Source organism: Erithacus rubecula (assembly GCF_903797595.1).
Source record: "Erithacus rubecula genome assembly, chromosome: 8".
Classification (NCBI taxonomy): Eukaryota; Metazoa; Chordata; class Aves; order Passeriformes; family Muscicapidae; genus Erithacus; species Erithacus rubecula.
In genome coordinates, this window is record NC_136659.1 from 31,609,518 (window position 1) to 31,629,306 (window position 19,789).

General features: G+C 41.6%; 1 protein-coding gene across 6 annotated transcripts in view; it reads left to right on the forward strand.

Moving 5' to 3' along the window:
* Positions 1–19,789, forward strand: part of THSD7B (thrombospondin type 1 domain containing 7B) — a 484,878-nt gene that overhangs the window by 441,055 nt on the left and 24,034 nt on the right. For all 6 annotated transcript variants that reach the window (XR_013774988.1, XM_079311745.1, XM_079311747.1 and 3 more), the window contains 2 exons: positions 10,844–10,977; positions 11,656–11,809. Coding sequence is in view for 5 of the 6 variants with exons in the window: in XM_079311745.1 (XP_079167871.1) it covers positions 10,844–10,977; positions 11,656–11,809 (288 nt within the window). In the remaining variant the exon portion in view is untranslated. The remainder of the gene's footprint in view (positions 1–10,843; positions 10,978–11,655; positions 11,810–19,789) is intronic.

Below are 19,789 nucleotides of genomic sequence, written 5' to 3' on the forward strand. Positions count from 1 at the left end.
GGTGCTTCAGAGCAGGACTTGGTGCACTGGTGGTGCTTGTCATAGGGTACAGTACCCTCTGGTACATGAACAAATCAGGAGTTCAGTGTTCTGGTAGGGTTCCTGTAGTCAGAAACTCATAATCTCCTTAAAACCAAGAAAATATAGCTATGTGCTGGATGCTGCTGTTTCCAGAGCATGGGCACATGTGCATGAAGAATTATTCTGTTCTTCCCTCATGGAATCATAAAATGGTTTAGGTTGTAAGGGAACTTAAATATTATCTAGTCCAACCCTCCCCTGCACACCCCTAGGGATATGCTCCTTGTCAGATTTATTAAAAAACCCATTTATTTACTTTTTATATAGCTTCTCATTAATCAGTAATATATAGGCAATATTGATGTCCATTTTAAATAAATACATACTGCAGCAAAAATTCACCATGATCAATACTTTTTATTCCCTAAATTTTAGTGAAGCACCTATAAATGTTCAGATGTTTCGTGCTTGCTACAGCACATCCCAGTGGAACTCAGTAGAGTTGTGCATTGATTCATGTGGGTTTGTGCAGGTCCATGTAAAGCATTTAACCTCAAACTATGGGCCAGTGATAAAAGTGTAGGAATCTGAAAATACATATATATTTCCCTGCCCTGAAAGAAAGAAGTGGAAACAGAGAAGAAAGATACCCAGAACTACAGGGACATCAGCTGCCCCACAAGGCAGTGCTTGCAAGCAATTCCCTCTTATCTTTTGGGGACAGTGTGCACTCTGATGTTTGAAGTAGGTTGGGTAAAATTTAACTTCTGGCTCAAGGGAGCCTTTAGTTTATTAAATATGGATGTTCTTTCAGGTAGAAGCATGGTTTCTCTCTGCAGCACATCACTTTGCTTGAACATATGCATTAGGGGAAGAAAACTCAGCTCTGCTGTACCTAAATCTTCTCTGTCTGGATCCACCTGCAAGAAAGAGCAATAAAAACTGTCAGATTGTAACAATTGCAGGATTTTTAAGTGTGCAATGGTGTGGCTTTGGCTGTCTTCACATCTGTGGAGTTGTGTGCCTGGTCCCAAGGCTGGGCTCTGTGCAGCACTGCTGGGGGACCTGCCTTTGCCTCCCCTGTAATTACAGGGAGAAAAATCACTCGAGTTATTGCCACGTCTGCCTGTCCTGGCAGTAAGACAGCTCCCACAAACAGGCTGTGCAACAGGCTGTCACATCCCCTGCCTTCTGCATTATCTTGCTCTTCTAGGAAAATTTTTGCAGCTGCAGTTACTAATCAGGCTATGGGTGATTGAGCTCTGAAGCTGTGGGATCGATCACTCATCCGTCAGCGCCTGTCCCGCTCTCCCTGCGAGCGTCCCTTTCTGCCTGGATGCTGCTGAGGAGGAATGAGATCTGCTGCTGAGCAGGCTGGGGGGAGAGCCACAGTCTCATCCTAATGAAACAATCAGGTTATGGGCTGGTTTGCATTTCTGCTTTTCAGGAACATAAACTGGACTGTTTCTTGCTGTGATTGCAGGAAGCCTCGGGAATCGTTTGCAGTTCTTTCTGCTTCCAGCCTTTGGTGTAGCCTCATAGAAGAGTGTTTCAAAAAACATAACTTTCAACTGCCTGACGCTTCCCAGTCTCTTCTTCCTCTTGTCTATAGTACTATCAATCAAATTGCTCTTGTCAGTTAACTGGTTTTAAATCTCATATGGAAAAATTGTCAGTTCAAGATCATACTGCAGTAAGGACAGACGTGACTGCTCTCGTCACGTTAATTCATTCTTGCTTAAGACATGAAAATAAACCAATAGAATATCAATTGAAGCTCTTAGACCTTGAAATGATTTAAAATCTCCTAGAAGAAAAGCTAGGGCTGAGCTTTGTCTCTGAGGCATCGTTTTTAACTTAGCAGGAAGCTCTGATGGTCTTTTCTTTAAATTGCCTATTGTCCAGATGCCTACACAGAAAGTGCTTCTGCGGGGCTGTTTGTGTTTAGTGGTGGCATTTATTTCATTTCATGTGACAGATGACTTGGCTTCTGGATGGAGTAATTACGTGCTCACATCCCTCTGGGGCAGGTTTCTGACCTGCTGGAGCAGTGATTTGCTCTGGGAGTGCTGGCTGGCTGGGCAGGGAGCTGCACTGGTGGTGGTGACAGGCTCCAGAGCCCCCTGTCCCCAGGCTAGCTGGCTCCTGCTGCTCCTCTGGGGCTTCCTTGGCTCTTCAGTCACATGAGAGCAGAGGGACACAGCAGCTGCAGGCTTCACTAGTGACAGAGCCACCCAATTAATACTTAAATACCTGAAAGCCTTTCTGGTCTGTCATGACTCATAGTCCATAATTGTGGGGTGTCTCACCAAATTTCAAGTGCATAGATTTTCACAGATTTTTTTTTTTTATTATCATAAACTTTGATTGTGAGACACAGTGATGAGCTCCAGAGGATTGTTGGATGGAGCTGAATGAACTCTGCTTTATTCTTCAGAACAGTAGTGCTTTTCATTCACTCACAAAGAAATGCTTGATTTCTGCTTGAGGTAATTTTTTTTTTTAAGATGGGGAAATCAAAAGACTGAATGCAACATTACATTGTGGCAATTTTATTTTAAGCAGATTTTCTGCCTTTTTTCCTTTTTTTTTTGATACTATCGTGCAGCAGCCAAACTAATGAATATATAATTTTCTTTCCTTTCTGCTTGTCATGCCCTGCTAACATGGACATCTACAAAGGCTCAGGTTGGTGTTGCAATCTGTCTTCATCTTGTTGTTCTCATCTAGTAAAAAAGGGCTTTGATGTTTTCTTCATCAATCAGCTTTTTTGTCTCTTCCTCTCTTTAAAACTGGATCAACATTATTATAACATAACAGATTCATCCAGAGAGGTGCCACATTTGTTTGTTACCCCTGAAACTTCAGCTGCAGCAAACTGTGCTGCTTCAGAAACAAGGGATATTGATTTATTTGTACCTACTTAAATTTTCTATGCTTGCCTGGCTTTGTGACAGGTAGGCAGCAGCACCTACAACTTCTGAAATCTGCAAAAATGCACTGAAACTCTCACTAATGAGTTTCTGCCTTGCTTTAAACCCCTGAATTTGACAACATAGTAAGATGGTATTTGTTAGTATCTTATCTGGATTCAATATTTTCTTGATAGGAATGAAACATAATTAAAATGTAAAATAAAAAGCAGAGGCACAGGAACTGACCATTTGTGATTGTATTCTCATAAGCCCCCATTCCCACTTTAACACCTCATTTTTTTTTGATAACTCTGAGACTATATTGTCTTGTCTGAGTATTTCAGGTAGAAATAGATACCCAATATGTGCAAGGTTATACTTTGTGCTTTGTCCTGCTCCTCAGAGGTTGTACTGACAGTAAAACCATGAATAAAACCAGGCAGGCAGGTTTGGGGCCAGGAGCTGCATATTTTTTCCTTATTTACTCATGCTGAATGATGCCAACTTGGTATTTTAATCTCTGAGAAAGAGCACTCATGCTTTACCATGTTACAACTTGGTATTTCTAGTGCCTGCACCAGTCTCACAGAAAATAAAACCACTTACCACTCATAAATATGAATTAATAAACCTTGCTAAGCAATGTGGTAGTTCTATCAGAGCGAGATGTAATGGCTGGGGTGCGACAGAGCTCGCCTCAATTAACTTTCTAAACAAGGCATTTTCCACTCATTGCACTTAAGAATTTGAAATAAACCACTGTCTGACTTTGAATATTTAATTATCCATTAGAAGAAAGTAAGGGATTTACTAGGAGCATTTTGTAAAGTCCAGCAAAAAAAAAAAAAAAAGAAGTAAAAGCATCTAAAGGCCACGGTGAGGGAAAATGGAGCGTCCAGATGTCTTTATATCAAGAATACTCCACTGCTTTCCTAATTTCTTCTCTTTCCCTCATTTTGCAGCCAGAATTTTACAGTGCTGCTTTTTCTGATGGCTTCATCCTGAAATGTCTTTATCTGAGCTTTCCAGGATCTGATTTGAGCTGAGATATCACCCAGTTAGTTCAAGAAACTGGGCATTTCCAGATTGAGTCCCCCACTCCCCGAGGGCTTCCTTGCCACCCTCCAGTAAATCACTCAGCTCTTCATCCTCACTTGTCTCATGTGTAAATTAGGATTAAAGTTGAGCAGTTTTGAGGATTGGGCTATAAATAGATAATCAAGAGCAGGGGAAACTTCAGAGGCTTGATAAGTGTTTTCACTCTTTTTCAGAGAACATGAATTTTCAGCAGTTTTTGAAGTACTGCAGTAAGGGTCAGGGGTCTGTTTGTGTAGGGGCAGATCCTGGGAACTGGTGCAACTCTGGGTCTGTCCTGTTGTAATTACTGCCCTAGCTCTGAATTTAGAATAAAATGGATCCCATCCTTTTGCCAGATACAGAGTTTTAGACAGTTTCTTGTTTTTTTCGTTCAGCACCAGTGAAGGCTTTTCAGAATCTCAGCAAAGCTCTAATTGATTTTCTTTTTCCACACCACAAAGGAGGTAAGAAACACAAACTCCTTTGATTTGGGTATAAATAAAAACTAAAACTGCTGAATTTGTTTCACAAGTATTTGTGCAGGGATCTGCTAGAGGCATACAAAATTCAGGAACTCTGATAATTTAGAAGTCTTACCACAGATCAGTTCAAACTTTTGTGCTCTAAGTAATTTTGAGCAACTTTTATTAAAGTTTTGGTAGCTATTTGCTGCAGCATCCAAATACCTAAAGACAAGTATTCATCAGTGAAGCTGCTGCTTTGCAAAATCTAATTTTCTTGAAAATTAACTATTCAACCAGGTTTAACACTGGTGAGCAGGTAGCATATTTCTGGCAATGGTGATCAATATATAAACTAGCATGAAGTAAAATCAATTTTATTTTAAAGAGAACTATTTAATGCTGAAATTTTAATGAGATAATTTCTGTGATGTAGTGTTTGTTAATGTGCAAGTACTTGTCCTTCAGATATACAGTTAATTCACTAAGGCTTTTTAAGTGCGTGCTTAGATCTGCCAAATCAAACACGCAGTTAAGTAATTAACAAAGCAAGTACTCAATTTTAATTTTACTTTTAAAGAACTCAATAGAAGGAATTCATTGTTGGAAATTAGCTGGTTAGGATTAAACAGAACGTGAAAGCAGTATTGGAGCATTATAAAAGTTATTCTGTTAATATACAGACAATTTCAACCAAAGAAAAGATTTGGGTGAATAAGGTGGAATCAACATAGAAGTCAAATCTGTGGATTATTACAATGAATGGACTTTTTTTTTCAGATGTATTTCCCACCATACCGTGGATCCATTTGTGTCAGGCTGATTGCAAAAGAAGTGTTGGCTGTGGCCCACATGTCACCAGCTGGTGACCATAAGAGGAGGAGAACATCCCACTGCTGCCTCCTCTTGCAGCCTGGATATGCAGAGAACATACAAGTGGTTATGCAAAAAGTGTTCAAAGGGAGCACATTGCTGTCCAGTGTCAGTAGGAGTGGTTTTAACCCTTACAGCAAGTGTCTTTGCAAACCAGAGCAAGTCAGCTCTCTTTCCTATATGAAATCTTCTCTGCCTTTACTCTTACTCATGGTGGTCTCCATAGTTTGAAGATGAGTTGTTATTTCTTGGGTTCTGACTGTTTCAATGTATTAGGTCTAATGTAACCTTGATGTAAGGGCAGCTGTGTGAAATGAACTTACGTTAGCAATGAATTTAGCTCATTTGTATTAGAAATGAATAGCACAGAGGTAGTCCTCAGGGTCTCAGGCAACTGCTACAGTGATCAGTTTGGTTGTTCTAATATAATAAGCAGATATTGACTTACTTGGAGTGAACACCAAGATTTACTGTCATTGAAAGCTAAAATATCGACTGAGGGAAAACCAGAGTCAATATTTACCTTAAGGGACAATAAATCTTGATGTTCACTGAAATATGAAGTCACTATGATTTTCAGAAGCGCTGAACTTCGTTCTAGTTTATTCTGCAGGTGCTCATCAGACAGGCCATACCTGAACTGTAGGTATGAATTTCTTGTAATGAATCACATCAGTTGAACAAGTGCATTTGTTTCTAGCAGTCTTTTGCAAACCTACATTTGAATAAGTATGTTAGAGAACAGTATAAATCACACCAAAGCTCTTTAGTGGTTAGATATTTGGATTTTTCATTAAAATGTGAGTATCAGCTATTAAAAGAGAAAATAAATAGATTAATATTTGTATATCTTGTTGAAATAACTGTCCACATCAATAATGCTTTAGCAAGGGCTCAGGAATTGCATTTGAGTGAATGGGAACTTGGTTCTTTTATTAGGGTAGGCTTTAGCAGTCTGTCTCTTCAAAGCAGCTTTTGTCCTTCTTCCCTTTAATTTATTGAGAACTGTGCCCATCAACTTGATTTTAGGATTTAGGTGTTGAAGCAGTGTTCCAGGTTAATTCTGACTACAAAGAGTGATACACTGATCCTGTGAAAGGCAGTAGCAAAACTCCCCATGGCTTCAGACAGGCAGCCCTGGTTCATTGAGCCCAAAACCCAGCATGTAAATATGAATAAAAATTGAAGAAAGCAGTTAATTTGCTAAAATGCCAGAAGACTGTGTTTATTTCTTGAGGCTGTAAGGGATGAAGCCAGACTGGTCACCCTGATGCTGATCTCTGCAGCTCCTCACAGGTCAAGTATCTGCAGCTTCCAGCATCTTTCTCCCTCCATGCAGAACAATGTTCCTGTGCCTATTGCATGGAATGAATTTCATTTTAGTCCTTCAGGACATGGATTGTGGCACTGGAGCTCCATACATGGGTGGGGGGCTCAGTGTGAAGGGGTTTGTAAATGCAGTGTCCTAGCAGGTTTGCATAAGCTTGGGCAAGGGTGAGCATTAGGCAGATTATTTTCAAAGGAACTGTTGTCTTTGTGCTTGGGAAGTGTCATAGCTTTACAAGGGATTTCTGTGTCTGCAGCAGAGGTAGTGGATGGCCATGTGTAATTTGAAGGCTGGATGCTCTGTTACAGCCAGGGATCCATGGGAGCATCCCAACCCCTCCAGGTCTGGGTGCTTTGGGTTCCTGGGTTGGTGAGGAGTGAGGGAGTGAGGACACCACATCCCATCCCAGCCTCTGCTCAGGGCTGGGACAGGGCCCAGGAGGTGAGAAGTGAACCTCTATTTTGTGGGACCCACAGAACAGGAAGGCTTAGTCAAAACCCTTTGAAAATGAAAAATTAAGAGCACAGCTGTTTGATCTCCTTAAGTAGCACAGCTCCAAGCAAAAGCAGGAATGGAAGGCTTTAGGGTTTGTTGTAGGTTTATTTTGAAATAAATAAATAAAAAAAAAAAAAAAAAAAAAGAGGAATGGGAGGTGATTGAAAACAAATTATGGCAAGCCAGGAGAGAAAATGGGAGAAAAACATTCTCCTGTGGAGGAAAGGACCACATGCCACATCACTGTGGTTTTTAAATGCAAAGATAGAGTTACAAATTGTATTCACAGCTTCCTGAACTCATTCCCACAGAGTTCCACCCATGGAAATCTTGCATCTCCTTGAGACTCCTACTTACTTAAAAGCTTAATGGCATCCATGAGTGCCTGTTGTAACTTGTTCTGCAGAAATCTGTCCCTCCTGGTGCTGCAGGTTGTTATTTACATCTCCCCAGTGTCCCAGAGGTGCCACCAGAGATGGCATTGCTCAGCACTGATGCAGGGCAGAGGGGAGAGCTTGTTCACAGGAACAATGTGCTGTGGTGTCAGCACAGTGCCTGAGGAAAGCAGGTTACTGGTAACAGCCATAATTCAGGATTTTTAGTGAGTACAAGCTGGGGATCCTGACCAAAAAGGAAGTACAGCACATCTCCAGGGGTCTGGGGTACCACAGGGACATGCAGCCAGGGTTGTGTCCTCCCTCCTCCAGCACAAAGTGGGATGTCTGTCTGTCTGTCTGTCTCTGTCTGTCTGTTGGAGGAGGAAGGGAGCCAATGGCACTTCAAACACAATCAGACCAGTGTGATACAATCAGACAGCAGACTAGGAGTGCTCTATTAATGCTTTGTTGTTGTGATACTGCCTGCTCTTTAAAGAGCACATTTGAAGTATCACTTCACATTATATGTGCTTGTGTCAGTGCCTATGGAATTGCTGTTTTGGCTCACAGGATTCCTCAGATAGATTTTATTCCATGTGGCATCCCCATGCCTGCCCAATTCTGGCTTTCCTACACAGATGCCACAGGAGGTTTTGACCACTAAAACACGTTTTTGGTAAATGCCTGATGTGAAGCCTTTGCTGCTACCCACAGGTGGGCTTTGCTAGTTAGGAGAGGTCTGAGGTTTAACAGATGTTAAGGCAGGGCAATCAGAGGTCACTGAGACAACAAAATGGGATTCCCAAGCTTTCCTGGCTTCTGGCAGCAGGGAGTGCTGAGAACCTGCAGGATTCACAGTGGTACACTCTAACCCTGAGGAAGGGTTATTTAATAGAGCAAGGGAAAGAATCTTAAATCCCCAAAGCTGCTGTTTGTGCTGGACTGCCCCAGCTGCCCCACTGTGCCTGTGGAGGGTGGGAGGGAGGGAGGGAGGCAGCACCTCCTGCCTGCTCCCAGCCTCAGCTTCCTCTCCAGAACTCCAAACAGCAGGAACAGGCCCCCAGCTCTTAATGAAACTTACTTATTAAGATTTACCATCCTTGACACTGCCCTGTGAGGCACCTTGTCCCTGGGCTGGCCCCTGGCAACCAGTTTTGTCCCAGTTTGGATCTTTGCTCATTCCCTCTGTGATGAGGAAAGAACTGATCATGCCTCAAGCCCCTGTTTGCCTCACTAATCGTCTCCTGTGGATGGCAGGGTGTTTTGTCAGGCAACATAGGCAGGCTGTAGTTTTTCCTTCCCTGTGAAGCAGGGAAACTAATAAATACTCCCTGAGTCTACATCCATCTCCTGGATGGATGTCTGTGGGGAGCACAGAGGCTTGGCAGTGCCAGAAGACGGATTGCTGTCCCTGGTGTGTGCAGGGATGTGGCTGCAGGAGTCAGTGGAGGTGACAGGCTGCTGGGGCAGGGTGGTGGCTTCAGCTCTGTGCCAGCATCCACGGGCTCCCTGCTGGCTGGTGCTGAGCCCAGGCTTGCTGAGTGCTGCTTTTCTGTGCTCCCATCTACACTGGTTAATGAGAAGGAGCCTGGCTGCTCAGCTAATTAGCAGTGCTTGTGCTGCTGCTTGCTCAGTGTGGGAAGCTTAGCTCTGTGTGCACTTTGGGCAGTGCACAGACACCTGGACATTCTGGAGTGAGGCCAAATGCCAGTGCACAGTCCACACATAGAACCAGAATGGCTTCAGTTCAGGTGGACCTGAAAGATCATCTCATTTGCAACTCCCCCATCATAGACAGGGTCACCTGCTCGTTCATGTTGCTCAAAGCCACATCCAGGTTTGTCATTTGTGCTTGATAATATGCAGGGGAAATGGTGCTAATGGTATGATAGCCTTTGTCCCCTTTGCTCCCTTCCCTTTCCCCTCCTCTGAGTGAAATGTGGTGCTCTAACTAGTTCATATGGTCCTTGCCCTCACCAGTTCAGGCTTTGATTTCCCTCTTTCCTGTCTTTTCACCTTTACGTATTTTCTGCTTTTCATCATCTCTTATTCTTCCTCCTTTGCTAAACCTATCACAATGTATAGGCAGACCCACAGCTAAAATGAGTTTCTGACATTTTCTGTTTCAGGGGAGTTTTGCTTTGCAAGTTGTCTTCCTTCCATTTGAAATGAAGGTGATTTTCTGATGGGACACCAGTTTTGGTTTCAGACTGGTATCTCAATTTTCTTCCCATCTCCAAAATGTTACAAAGAGGGTTTCTTTATTCTTGTGGCCACAACATGTCTAGTCATATCTGCTATTTTAAAATGAAGCTGTAATTTATTAAACATGTGGCTGAATCTTTTTGGGGGGTAGTTGGGAGGAAGGCCATTGATTTATAGTTATTCTAATGCTGAGAATGAAATGGATCCACAGTAGCAAGGCTGAGGAGATTTTGGTGTGTGGAAGAAGAAATTTTAGGTGTGTTGTATTTTTGCAGGGCAGCACATTATGCTTCATGCAAAGCAACGGGGAATACTGTATCTTCAAATCAGCTTCTGCAGATAAACCAGATTCAAAATAAATAACTTTTATTTATCACTGTAATAGAACTGCTGATGCATTCATTTATTTAAACCTAAAAATCTGCTGAAGTGCTATATCTCAGTGTGCTGCTTTTAACAACCTGAATATCTGGCACCTTTTATCAAGCTTTTGGCTGTATTTTTCTCCCTGTGTAGATACACCATAGTTCAGGTGAACACACTGTCATGTTTGATTAGGAGATATGTTAGAGATAAGTCACTTGCAGGTGAAAAAGCATTTACTGTTTTTGTGTATAAAGATGAAATTTGTAGGATGCATGAAATTTCATTCTTTTATGTTAAATGGCTTTTAAGAATACGTTAGAAGCAAAGGTAAATGAGTGGTGATTTTAAGTTTGTACCTTCTAAAACACAAAAGGATGTGGTACATACGATCTTGGTGAATGGCATGTGATAAATTATACTGAGAGCAGGCAGAGCAAATGAAATTGTAATGGAGTTCCTCTTCTGGCTGCAGGAAATAGCTGTTATTTATCCTGCTTCCGAAGATGCTGCATGCATACATCATATAATGCTGTTCATTATATACTTAAAAATCCCTTGGCAAGTCAATAATGAATAAATGAACTTAAAGCCATTACACCAGCCTCTGCATGAGGAGTGCAAGCCAGGGTATTTTTCACCGTGCCTTTTTGAGGTTTTGGCTGAGTGTTTCTGCAGACAGGCTAACCTGGACAGTTCAGCTGAGAGTTTGGTTCTTTCTCCTGTCAGGTGCACGAGGCAGTCCCATGCTACAGCGAGTGCAATCAGTATTCCTGGGAAGTAGGACCATGGTCTCCATGCAGAATCAACGACGAAGGAAATTCCCTCCACTGTGGAGAAGGAATGCAAACGAGGAAAGTCAGGTGTGTGAAGACAAAAAGCTCAGGTATTCCAGATCAAAAAGAGCTGATGTGTTCTTGCATAAAGCTGCAATGTCTGGCCATCCATCTGATATTGGCCAGTGGGTGTGTTGCTGAGTCCAGTGTATTTCAAATGAAAAGAAACATGTGTTTATGTGCCATGGTTTACAGGAAAACATTTCAGAGATGCAGCCTTGGTTTTTCAGGAACATGGCAGGATGTTTAAATTAGTATTCTTCAACCTAAATGCCGTGTATACATAAAGCTCCCTGAGGTGCAAAGCCTCCATATTTTGATTTGCTAACATTTCCCTCTAGTAATAACACTGCACGCACCAGAGTGGCATTCATTATTACTGAATATTCATTCCCCAGGCATGGGAAATGCTGAGTTATTTCCAAATGTTCAGATGTTACTAGCAGGAGCACTAAGATTTGTTCTCACTGGTTGTCACTTTCTGTTTGCTCCTTTGTCAGCCGATCAAAGTTAAAATCCCTCTGTATGAAGCAACAAAAGCATGTTGTGCACATAGCTCATTTCCATTTGCATTAACATGTTAATTCTACTTTTTGACCATGCTGCTTGTAGCCATGCCATGTCTATCTCCTGCATGGGGTTCAGAAAACTTGTTGATATCCATCATGTCTGTGATACTCTAATTAAAACGTGTGTTTTCTGTAGGTGTGTGAGCACTGCTGAGGACCATGGCATGGAGTCTGTTCCCAACTCTCTGTGTAACCAGGCTGAAGTCCCAGAGACAGAGCAGAAGTGCAGCTTGTACTGTCCCAGTGAGTGTGCAGTGTCTGACTGGGGACAGTGGAGCCCATGTCCACAGGTAGGCTCTCCTGCCTGTGCCCCTGGCAGTGCTCCTCACATGGCAGTCTTCACCTGTCCTCCAACCACTTCATGGCCTAGTTATTTTCTAGGGAAGTAAATTATTTTCTGAGGGATGTCAGGCTTAATGGATCCTGCCAGGATGGTTGAATGTGGAGATATTTATGTCTCTGCAGAGACAGAGCTATAGAAAGTTGGTTAGTGAAACACATAGTTATTACTGTGACAGTTGATTCAACACATCCCTTCCCCTTGGTCTGCTGTGGGAGAGAGCCCACACAAGCAGAGTGGGTGAAGGGACAGTATTCAGCTGCAGTAAGGGCTGAATGCCTTAGGAAATGTTTGCAGGAGAGACCTCTGTCAGTGATGCATGACTGCCATAACAACCTGCTGGTAAACCCTGGGGGTGACACTTCTCTGGACAGCTCTTGGTCCTGAGGGAGTGACAGCTCTCCCCTCCCAACACACACTATTTCTGTCCAGTCTCCTCCTCCTCAAACCCTTGGGGGAAGATTTGAGGCAACAGCAGCAGAGGGGTATGACAGCAAGGTGCCTGAACAATTTGTCATGTCATGAAATACTCAAAACTTTGTGAATTATGCAAGGATTCAAGCCACTGCCAAGTGCTCTGTATTTTCCTAAGTGTGCAAGATGGAAAGAAGTTGCAAATTCTGTGTTATGAAAAGCCTCTGTCCTCAAACCACATGATTTCAGATCTGTTGTTTCTCCCTGATCAGTGTTGAAATAGGTGCCAGGTTTAATCTCAGAGGGTTTTTTTAATAGACTTGCTTGATGTATTTAAGTGACAAACACATATTCATTGCCCCCATGTTAACAGGGCCATTACTGAAAGTTGAGTGCTTATTGGACAGGTATTTATACTGGTGCTGACACAGGTAATTTCCTTCCATAATATTTTGTGTAGCGTATCAATATACTCGGTAAGAACATGTCAAATAAAATCTTGTGTTTCATTTCCTGTGTTCACCTCCTCCTGAGCAGCATGGCTTTGATGAAGTATAACACTCTTGCAACCCATACAAATGCTTGGATACCTTTCAGAGTCTCACTGTGGTTGGGCTGTTTCTTTGCCATTGACTTTTTCAGGCATGGATTTTCTTCAGTTTCTCACGCAGTGAACTGATGCAGAGATCCTTGAGGTGTTGGGGCTTTCTCAGGTGCCTTGGTGGCAGTCAGTTGGTTATAAAGGACTGCTTGAAGCTTTAAGCACCCTCATATCTTTAAGATGCACAGACTTTTTGCCTGAAGACTCCATTTTTTTAAGACAATAGCAAGGCCTCCCTAGCCCAGAGAAGCAGGAAAGGGAAGCCCAGAGCTCGTGGGCTGCACTCCATCAGGCAGCACATCTCTTGGCAGGCACAGGGCCACATGCCACAGTCCCTGTGTCTCCTTGTGCATCCCTTTGCCATGGTGGATGTTAATTCATAAATGTAAGGGCATCTGCATGCCAATGCAATTAACTGAACAATATGTTTTCACAAGCTGTTCTGCAATGCTTTGTTGTGAAACTGAGATGACTGTGTGCCGATGGAGCATGTGTTTCAATAGTTGTGTCCAGATACGAGGCAATAAACAGCTTGAAGTTTTATGGGCAGATAAAACCCTCCCTTTGATGAGTTTACTGCAGTGCTGTCTCCCTTTTACAGCTACTCTGGCTGTTTGTGTTGGGTTTTGAGAGAGAACCACACAGCTCAGTCGCTCCCAGGCTGCACATGCTGCACATCTCCAGGGCAAGTGCTGGGCTTGCTGTTAGTGCAGAACGACTGTGCTGTGTCACTGGTGCATCCTTGGTGTGTGTGGGGCAGGGATTGAGGGAATCCTGGCTGGAGTGAGGCACTGCCAGCACCAGGGTGATGAATGAACCTTCCATCTCCTGAGCCACTAGGAAAGGTGGTCACTTAGGACAGCTATGAGTCAGTGAACTCAAAAATTTTAAAAAATTTGAAAGATCACATCGCATTGCAATGAAAAAGCAGAACTGGGGATCCTGGCTGCTCTATTTCAAGCACATTTACATTTCATATCACAATAGCTGGCACTCTTTTAGTCACAGCACTCTCATGAGGCAGCTGCCAAAGACCATTCCAGGAAGCCTTCCTGTAGCTGTGGTCATGTTTGGCTTGCTGGAGATAAAGAGGATTTATGAAACTTGACAAATTCTATTTTGTAAGAAATGAACAATCACAATTTCAGCCTCATTTTTGCCTGAGCAGATTTTTGATTTGAGATATTTACCTAAGATTTTGGTCAGGTGAGAATTCTTTCCCAGTGGCTTTGGTGTTCTGCTCATGTTTTACAGTGTTGGTAATAAATTCTTCCTGATAGCAGAATAACTAACTCTTATCAGCTGAATATAAAAAGGCCTTTTAGATTATCCGTTGTACCTTTTGTCAATATGTCATTGTACTCTGGATACTTTCTAGGGTATTACTTGGTTTTATCCTGTAGAAATATTCTTCCCATGTGAATTTTCCACTTTTAGGATGGTAAATGATCTTGGATCGTGTTGAAATCAATGAGTCATAAAGGTGGTGACTGTTTTGTCAATGGAAAGTATTTTCTTCAATACTTTTTTCTGCTAAAACATTGTACTTGTTCTACCTTTTTTGACTCCATTTCCCTTTTGCTTTTAAACACTTTTGTGGTCTTTTATAATTTCAGATGCTCCCACAATTCTTTTATGTGTGTTTTTCAACTGAATTACTTATTTTGAATCTTGATTATGGTGCTATTTAACACTGCTACACAAAGGTAAATTTTAATATTTCATCTAATGGTCAGAAATGAAGCTGTCAAAAATATAATGCCTCAAGGTTGCTTTGAGGTTTTGTCTCCATACTGGATTCAAGAATTGCATAGTTACTGCTTTAAATCTTCCCTTTTATTCTCACATTTTCTATTGAGAGAAGTAAATTCAAAATGGTTTTCCCTGTGGTTGAAGACTATTTTTTGGCTTATAATGTTCTCTTCTTTGTCACTAAGTAAGATCCAAGTGACTTAAATATCAAGCTTTAAAGCCATTTTAAATAACGGTTTGAAACTTGCTAGTTAAAAAAAAAAAATCAAACCAACAAAAACCCACAAGGAAATTAGGTTGACTTGCATTTTGCTTAAGAGATTTCATATTTGTTCCAGGGACAATAGCCTGTTCAGTCAGACATCATCACTTGATTGCTCAAAGACCCAGCTAAACAATCTGGGAACTGAAATCCTGTCATCTCTGTAACATATTCAGGGATGGAATAACACACACTTCCTGCGGCGCCTCAACTTTGCATTCATCTGACTTGGAAATGTAATTAATTGACTTCAATTGAATTCATCAAAGCATTCTCAAAAAGAGTTAATATGCGAGTGGTGCTACAAGTCCCTGCAATAATTACCTCCAATTTATTTCGTTAGCTCTCTGTCGATGGATGGCTGTCGCAGCCCCGTTGTGGATTGGAGTGGCCTCCTTGCTCTCCTCAGCTGTTGGCATTTCTAGCAGCTGATTCCAAGAGGTCTGAAATTAGTTAATTATAGGAGGTTGTGTGCAGTGAGCAGGAGCAGCTGTCTCGGTTTCAGGGAGCGTTTTGCTGGTGGGTCAATGGCGATGTGCCGGCTCGGGGCTGCGCCGGGTGAGTTACCATTGCCCGGAGCCTGCGGGGAGCTGGTGCCACAGCTGATCAACAGTGTCACCAGGGGAGGCAGCCAGCTCTCAGGGCTGCAGTGACTTGTCCACACAAGCTGGACTTGTTGCAGTTTGGAAGAGAAATTGTGGGCTCCTGTAGACGCTGGGAGTCACTGCCTGGATTGTGGAATCTCCATCAGAACTGCTGCCTGAACGCAGAATGGGCAGGGTTGGAAGGCACCACTGGAGGTCGTCCAGTCCTTTCTTTTCAAGCAGGATTCCCTAGAGCACGTTCCTCAGAATTGTGTCATCAGACACTTTTTGGATATCTCCAGAGGAAACTCCCCATCCTCTCTGGGTTTGGCACGTAAGTTTGGCACAGTTTGGCAGTGTGAAGGCTGTACTGAAGAGTGAGGCTTGCACAAAGTTTTCTAGCCCAAGAGATAATTTATACAATCAAGCATGAGAGTTATGCTTGTCAAGGAAGAACATGTACTGCTCCTTATGCATAGCTGTGACTTGGATGTTTTTGTATGGCTTTGTCAAAAGAAGTGGGTAACTGCTGTATTTTTTTTTAGATTCATTGTTTTTATTAATCTTTGTTAACCATCACTTTTTTAAAAGTAATGATTCCGTGTGGAGGCAGGCAAGGTTTCAGAATGTGGATGCATCTGAAAAAGAAAATTTATGCAAATGCATTTTCATTTCAAAAGACTGCTGGTGTTATTGTAAATGGCTTGTTAAATTGTTACAAAACATCCACACTGGCGTGAACAATATAACGGTTCATTGCTCTGTTAAAAATAGTCAAATACAGTTGCTGCCTTTGCATTTACCTTATTTTGAGGTTGTATGTTTCCTTATGAATAGCCAGTTGAGAATAATGCAGCCAACTATTTATAGTGCAGGATGCATTATACAAGCTGCTTGATAAATTAAACAGCTTAAAGGGCCCTGTAATGGGTTACAGCCTCTGTGCTGTGCAATTATGATGCATATGAAAGCCTGGATCAATGGACAGCTCTTAAATTCCATCACAAAGAGAGTCTAATAGTGTATATTAATGTGTGATATGTTAACAGCTCTTACACTGGAACTTAGCTTCATAACCTTGCAGCTTTATTTTATTTAAATACCCTTCTCTTCCAGAACAAACTTCCTGTGCTTTGTCAGTTCGGTGATTGTTGGAAGCAAAAGCTGGGTGCATCCTTTGTGTATGTTTTTGTCCCTCACTTTTTATGTTAGCTTTAACTAATGACAAGTGGTCGTGGCAAAAAATAGCTTTGGCTAAAAGAAATATTTAAAAATGCAGTAGTCAATAGTGCTAGGAATTCTCCCATAGAATCAAGGTGATGGCTGTTACAATTTCTAAACAGTCCTTTGAGAAAAACTGATTTATTCCTGCCTTAACATTTTATGGACCTCTCATTGCTTGAGAATATTTTGTTTCTGTAGTGGTTTGTATAATCTGGCCTGTAGATCCGTGGCTCTAGCTCAACTTTTTCATACTTTGTGGAAAAGAATAATGGAAATGGTAAGATTTAATACTATGAAGTAGGCTGGAACACTACTGTTATACCCATAATGAAATCTTCTGTGTCTGTGCATGACATCCTACTGCTGCAGGCTGTTGTTATGCTGCCTGAGCTGGCACCCCATTATTATTTTCATCCAGAAATGAATTCTGTTCCTATCACCAGTTTCAAAGAATGCATATGCCAGAATTACACACCCCATTGCTTACAGTCATCAACAAGGAATCTGAACAAGCAACATGATCTGGAAAACCTAACAGCCAAACTGATTTGCACCTGATCTTGAAGGTGCTTGGAGTTTTCCAGGCCTCTGACCTTGTACCTCCGTGCACCACAGCTGCCTCCATTTCTTAGGACTTGTTTCCTCTCCTATTATTTATGGCTGGTGGGCACCCTTAACAATTGTCCTTTTTTGATCCATGAATCTTTATTTCTAGTCTAAGGTGGTGTCAGAAGTGGGTTTCAGTTTCCCAGAATAGGGAACATTTGCTGTTACACCCATTTATATCCCATGGTTACATTCCAAATTCTCCCAACTATGGAAACCAGTTAAAGTTATAATTACAGGCATGAAGAGATGATGTCAGAAATACAAGTGAAGCTCCCACTCCTGAACACATCTGTTATAGGCACCTTATGCTTCCACTGTGGAAATGCTGGCTGATGCTGAGCACAAACCAGTTGCAATAGACTTACAGGAGGTAATGGCTGACTTAATGTAAAAAATAATTAGAAAATTTCATCTGTCATCAGTGAAAGCACTAGTTGCTAATAGAGCAGTAGAAAGTAGAATAATGTCTTTGGAAGTATAGCATCCACTCAGTGGGAAGAGAGGAGTTGTAAATGAAGATATTCAGTAAAGCATTGCTGAATCACAGTGGGCTTTATTTATTTAACACCCCAGAAACTGTACATTCATACATGCTTGTGATTAGAAGCTTGGATCCCTAGGGCAGATCCAGTCCTGATCCAAGTACCTGAATGGCACATTCACTGTTGGGTATGGAAGATTACTTGAGCAGTCAAATTAGTTTTGTCATTTTCTTCATTTGTGAGAATATTCAGAATTAACCTGTTATCTTGCTCAAATCTTAATTAATCCCATGATAATTTCTCACTTTAGCTACTCAAGAAATATTTCTTTCTTTTGCTGCCTTTTCTCTAAATGGCTGATGGCCATTTCTGTCCTGCCTCCTGAACCTGTGCTTTGCCATTGATGGTAATTGGATTTGTTCTCAGTGTTTTCTGAGATCCACATTCAGGACTGGACATGCCCCATTGGCATTGCTAGTGCCCTCAGCATCTCCCCACTGGAAACAATCCCTCTTCTTTGCTTTCACTGTTCACATCCCCTAATGACACTGAGTCTGCCAATCCACTCCCCAACCTTTGCCATGTCATCAATATTTGATTTTTTTTCCAGCCTGGGTTTTTGGAGGAGTCCTGCAGGAGCTGTGCACCCAAGCCCAGTGAGATTTCAGGGTAGCTGGATACTCAGCTGCCTCTTCCTCTTTGAAAATTCCAGCTTTCATCTTTTTCTTTGCTAGTCATTCCCTCCTGCTGCTTACTCAGTTCCATATATATTTGGCTCAGTTTTTTACGTGGTTAACTTGAAAGAGCAAGGGCAGAAAATCAATTATAAAACTAAATTGACTTCTCAATTGACGTTAAGAGAAATTCAACAAATAATATTACAGGATATTAGTTACAGTTTGCCAACTTTGAATTTTTACATGTTTCCCATGTCCTCAGCTTGATTAAATGAATGCTTTTCCTACAGAGATTCCTTATTATTCAAAACTAGTAAAAGTAAGGGGCTTATTGCATTCAACTCTGGCTTCTGAGCACCATGGCTCATCAGCATAGTGAGAATTCTGGCTTCAGAGCATCAGTAAACCAGTTGTTTGTTTGGATCCTATCAAACACCAGGTAGATTTTGACCTGTTAGACTGATCTGCTGCCTACAAGGAGGAGATCTGAGAGGGAAAATGGTCCTGCCAGCCAGGAAAACTCTGGGGTTCTGTGACAACACTGGGCTGCAGCAATGTCCTGTAATCGAGCACAACAGGGGGAAAATGCTATTTTATTAAAAGAATTTACTTATCTACAAATGAGGCATATTTTCTGTCTGCAGGTTCTTATTTTAAAGGGAGAAAAAGCTGGTATTTCTGAGCTGGCACAGACAGCTTCTGTCACAGCATCCATTGATTTTTTTTTCCCCCTTTGGTAACATAATTCAGAGAAACATTAATTAGGAGTAGCTACAGAGATACATGCTTTGATTTTTTTCCTTAGTCATTTTGCTTTATTGGCAAATCATTTAAGTTATTAGTGTTAGTTGTGAGAATGAACAATCAGATTAGTTGCAAAAAAGGCTGTAAACTATTGGTAAACACTTAGCATGGGTTTAATTTTCAGATAATTAGAAGCAATTGGGTATTTTAGCTGACCAAGGGTATTTGAATAAGATTACCTTTTAAAATGATTTGACAAGGTGTGTGTCAGCAATAAAAAAGTAATAGATTTTCTTTCATGTAGTGTAAACATAAGGAAAACAGGCCCTGACAATGTATTTTGAGACAAGAGCAGACCTTTTTCCCCTTTGTCCTGATATTTATTCTGTTCAGTTTTGCTATCATCAATGCAGCTAATCCAGTTTACAGCAGTCTGAGATCCAGATTTATGCTGCAAGGCCATTACATTTCCCTTTAATATTCACTAAACAGGAATTATCCACACTTCCACTCGTGCTGGGTTCAGTGTTTGCAGACTGTTTGTTGCATGGCAATATGTTAGTTATTTTTTTGTAATTATA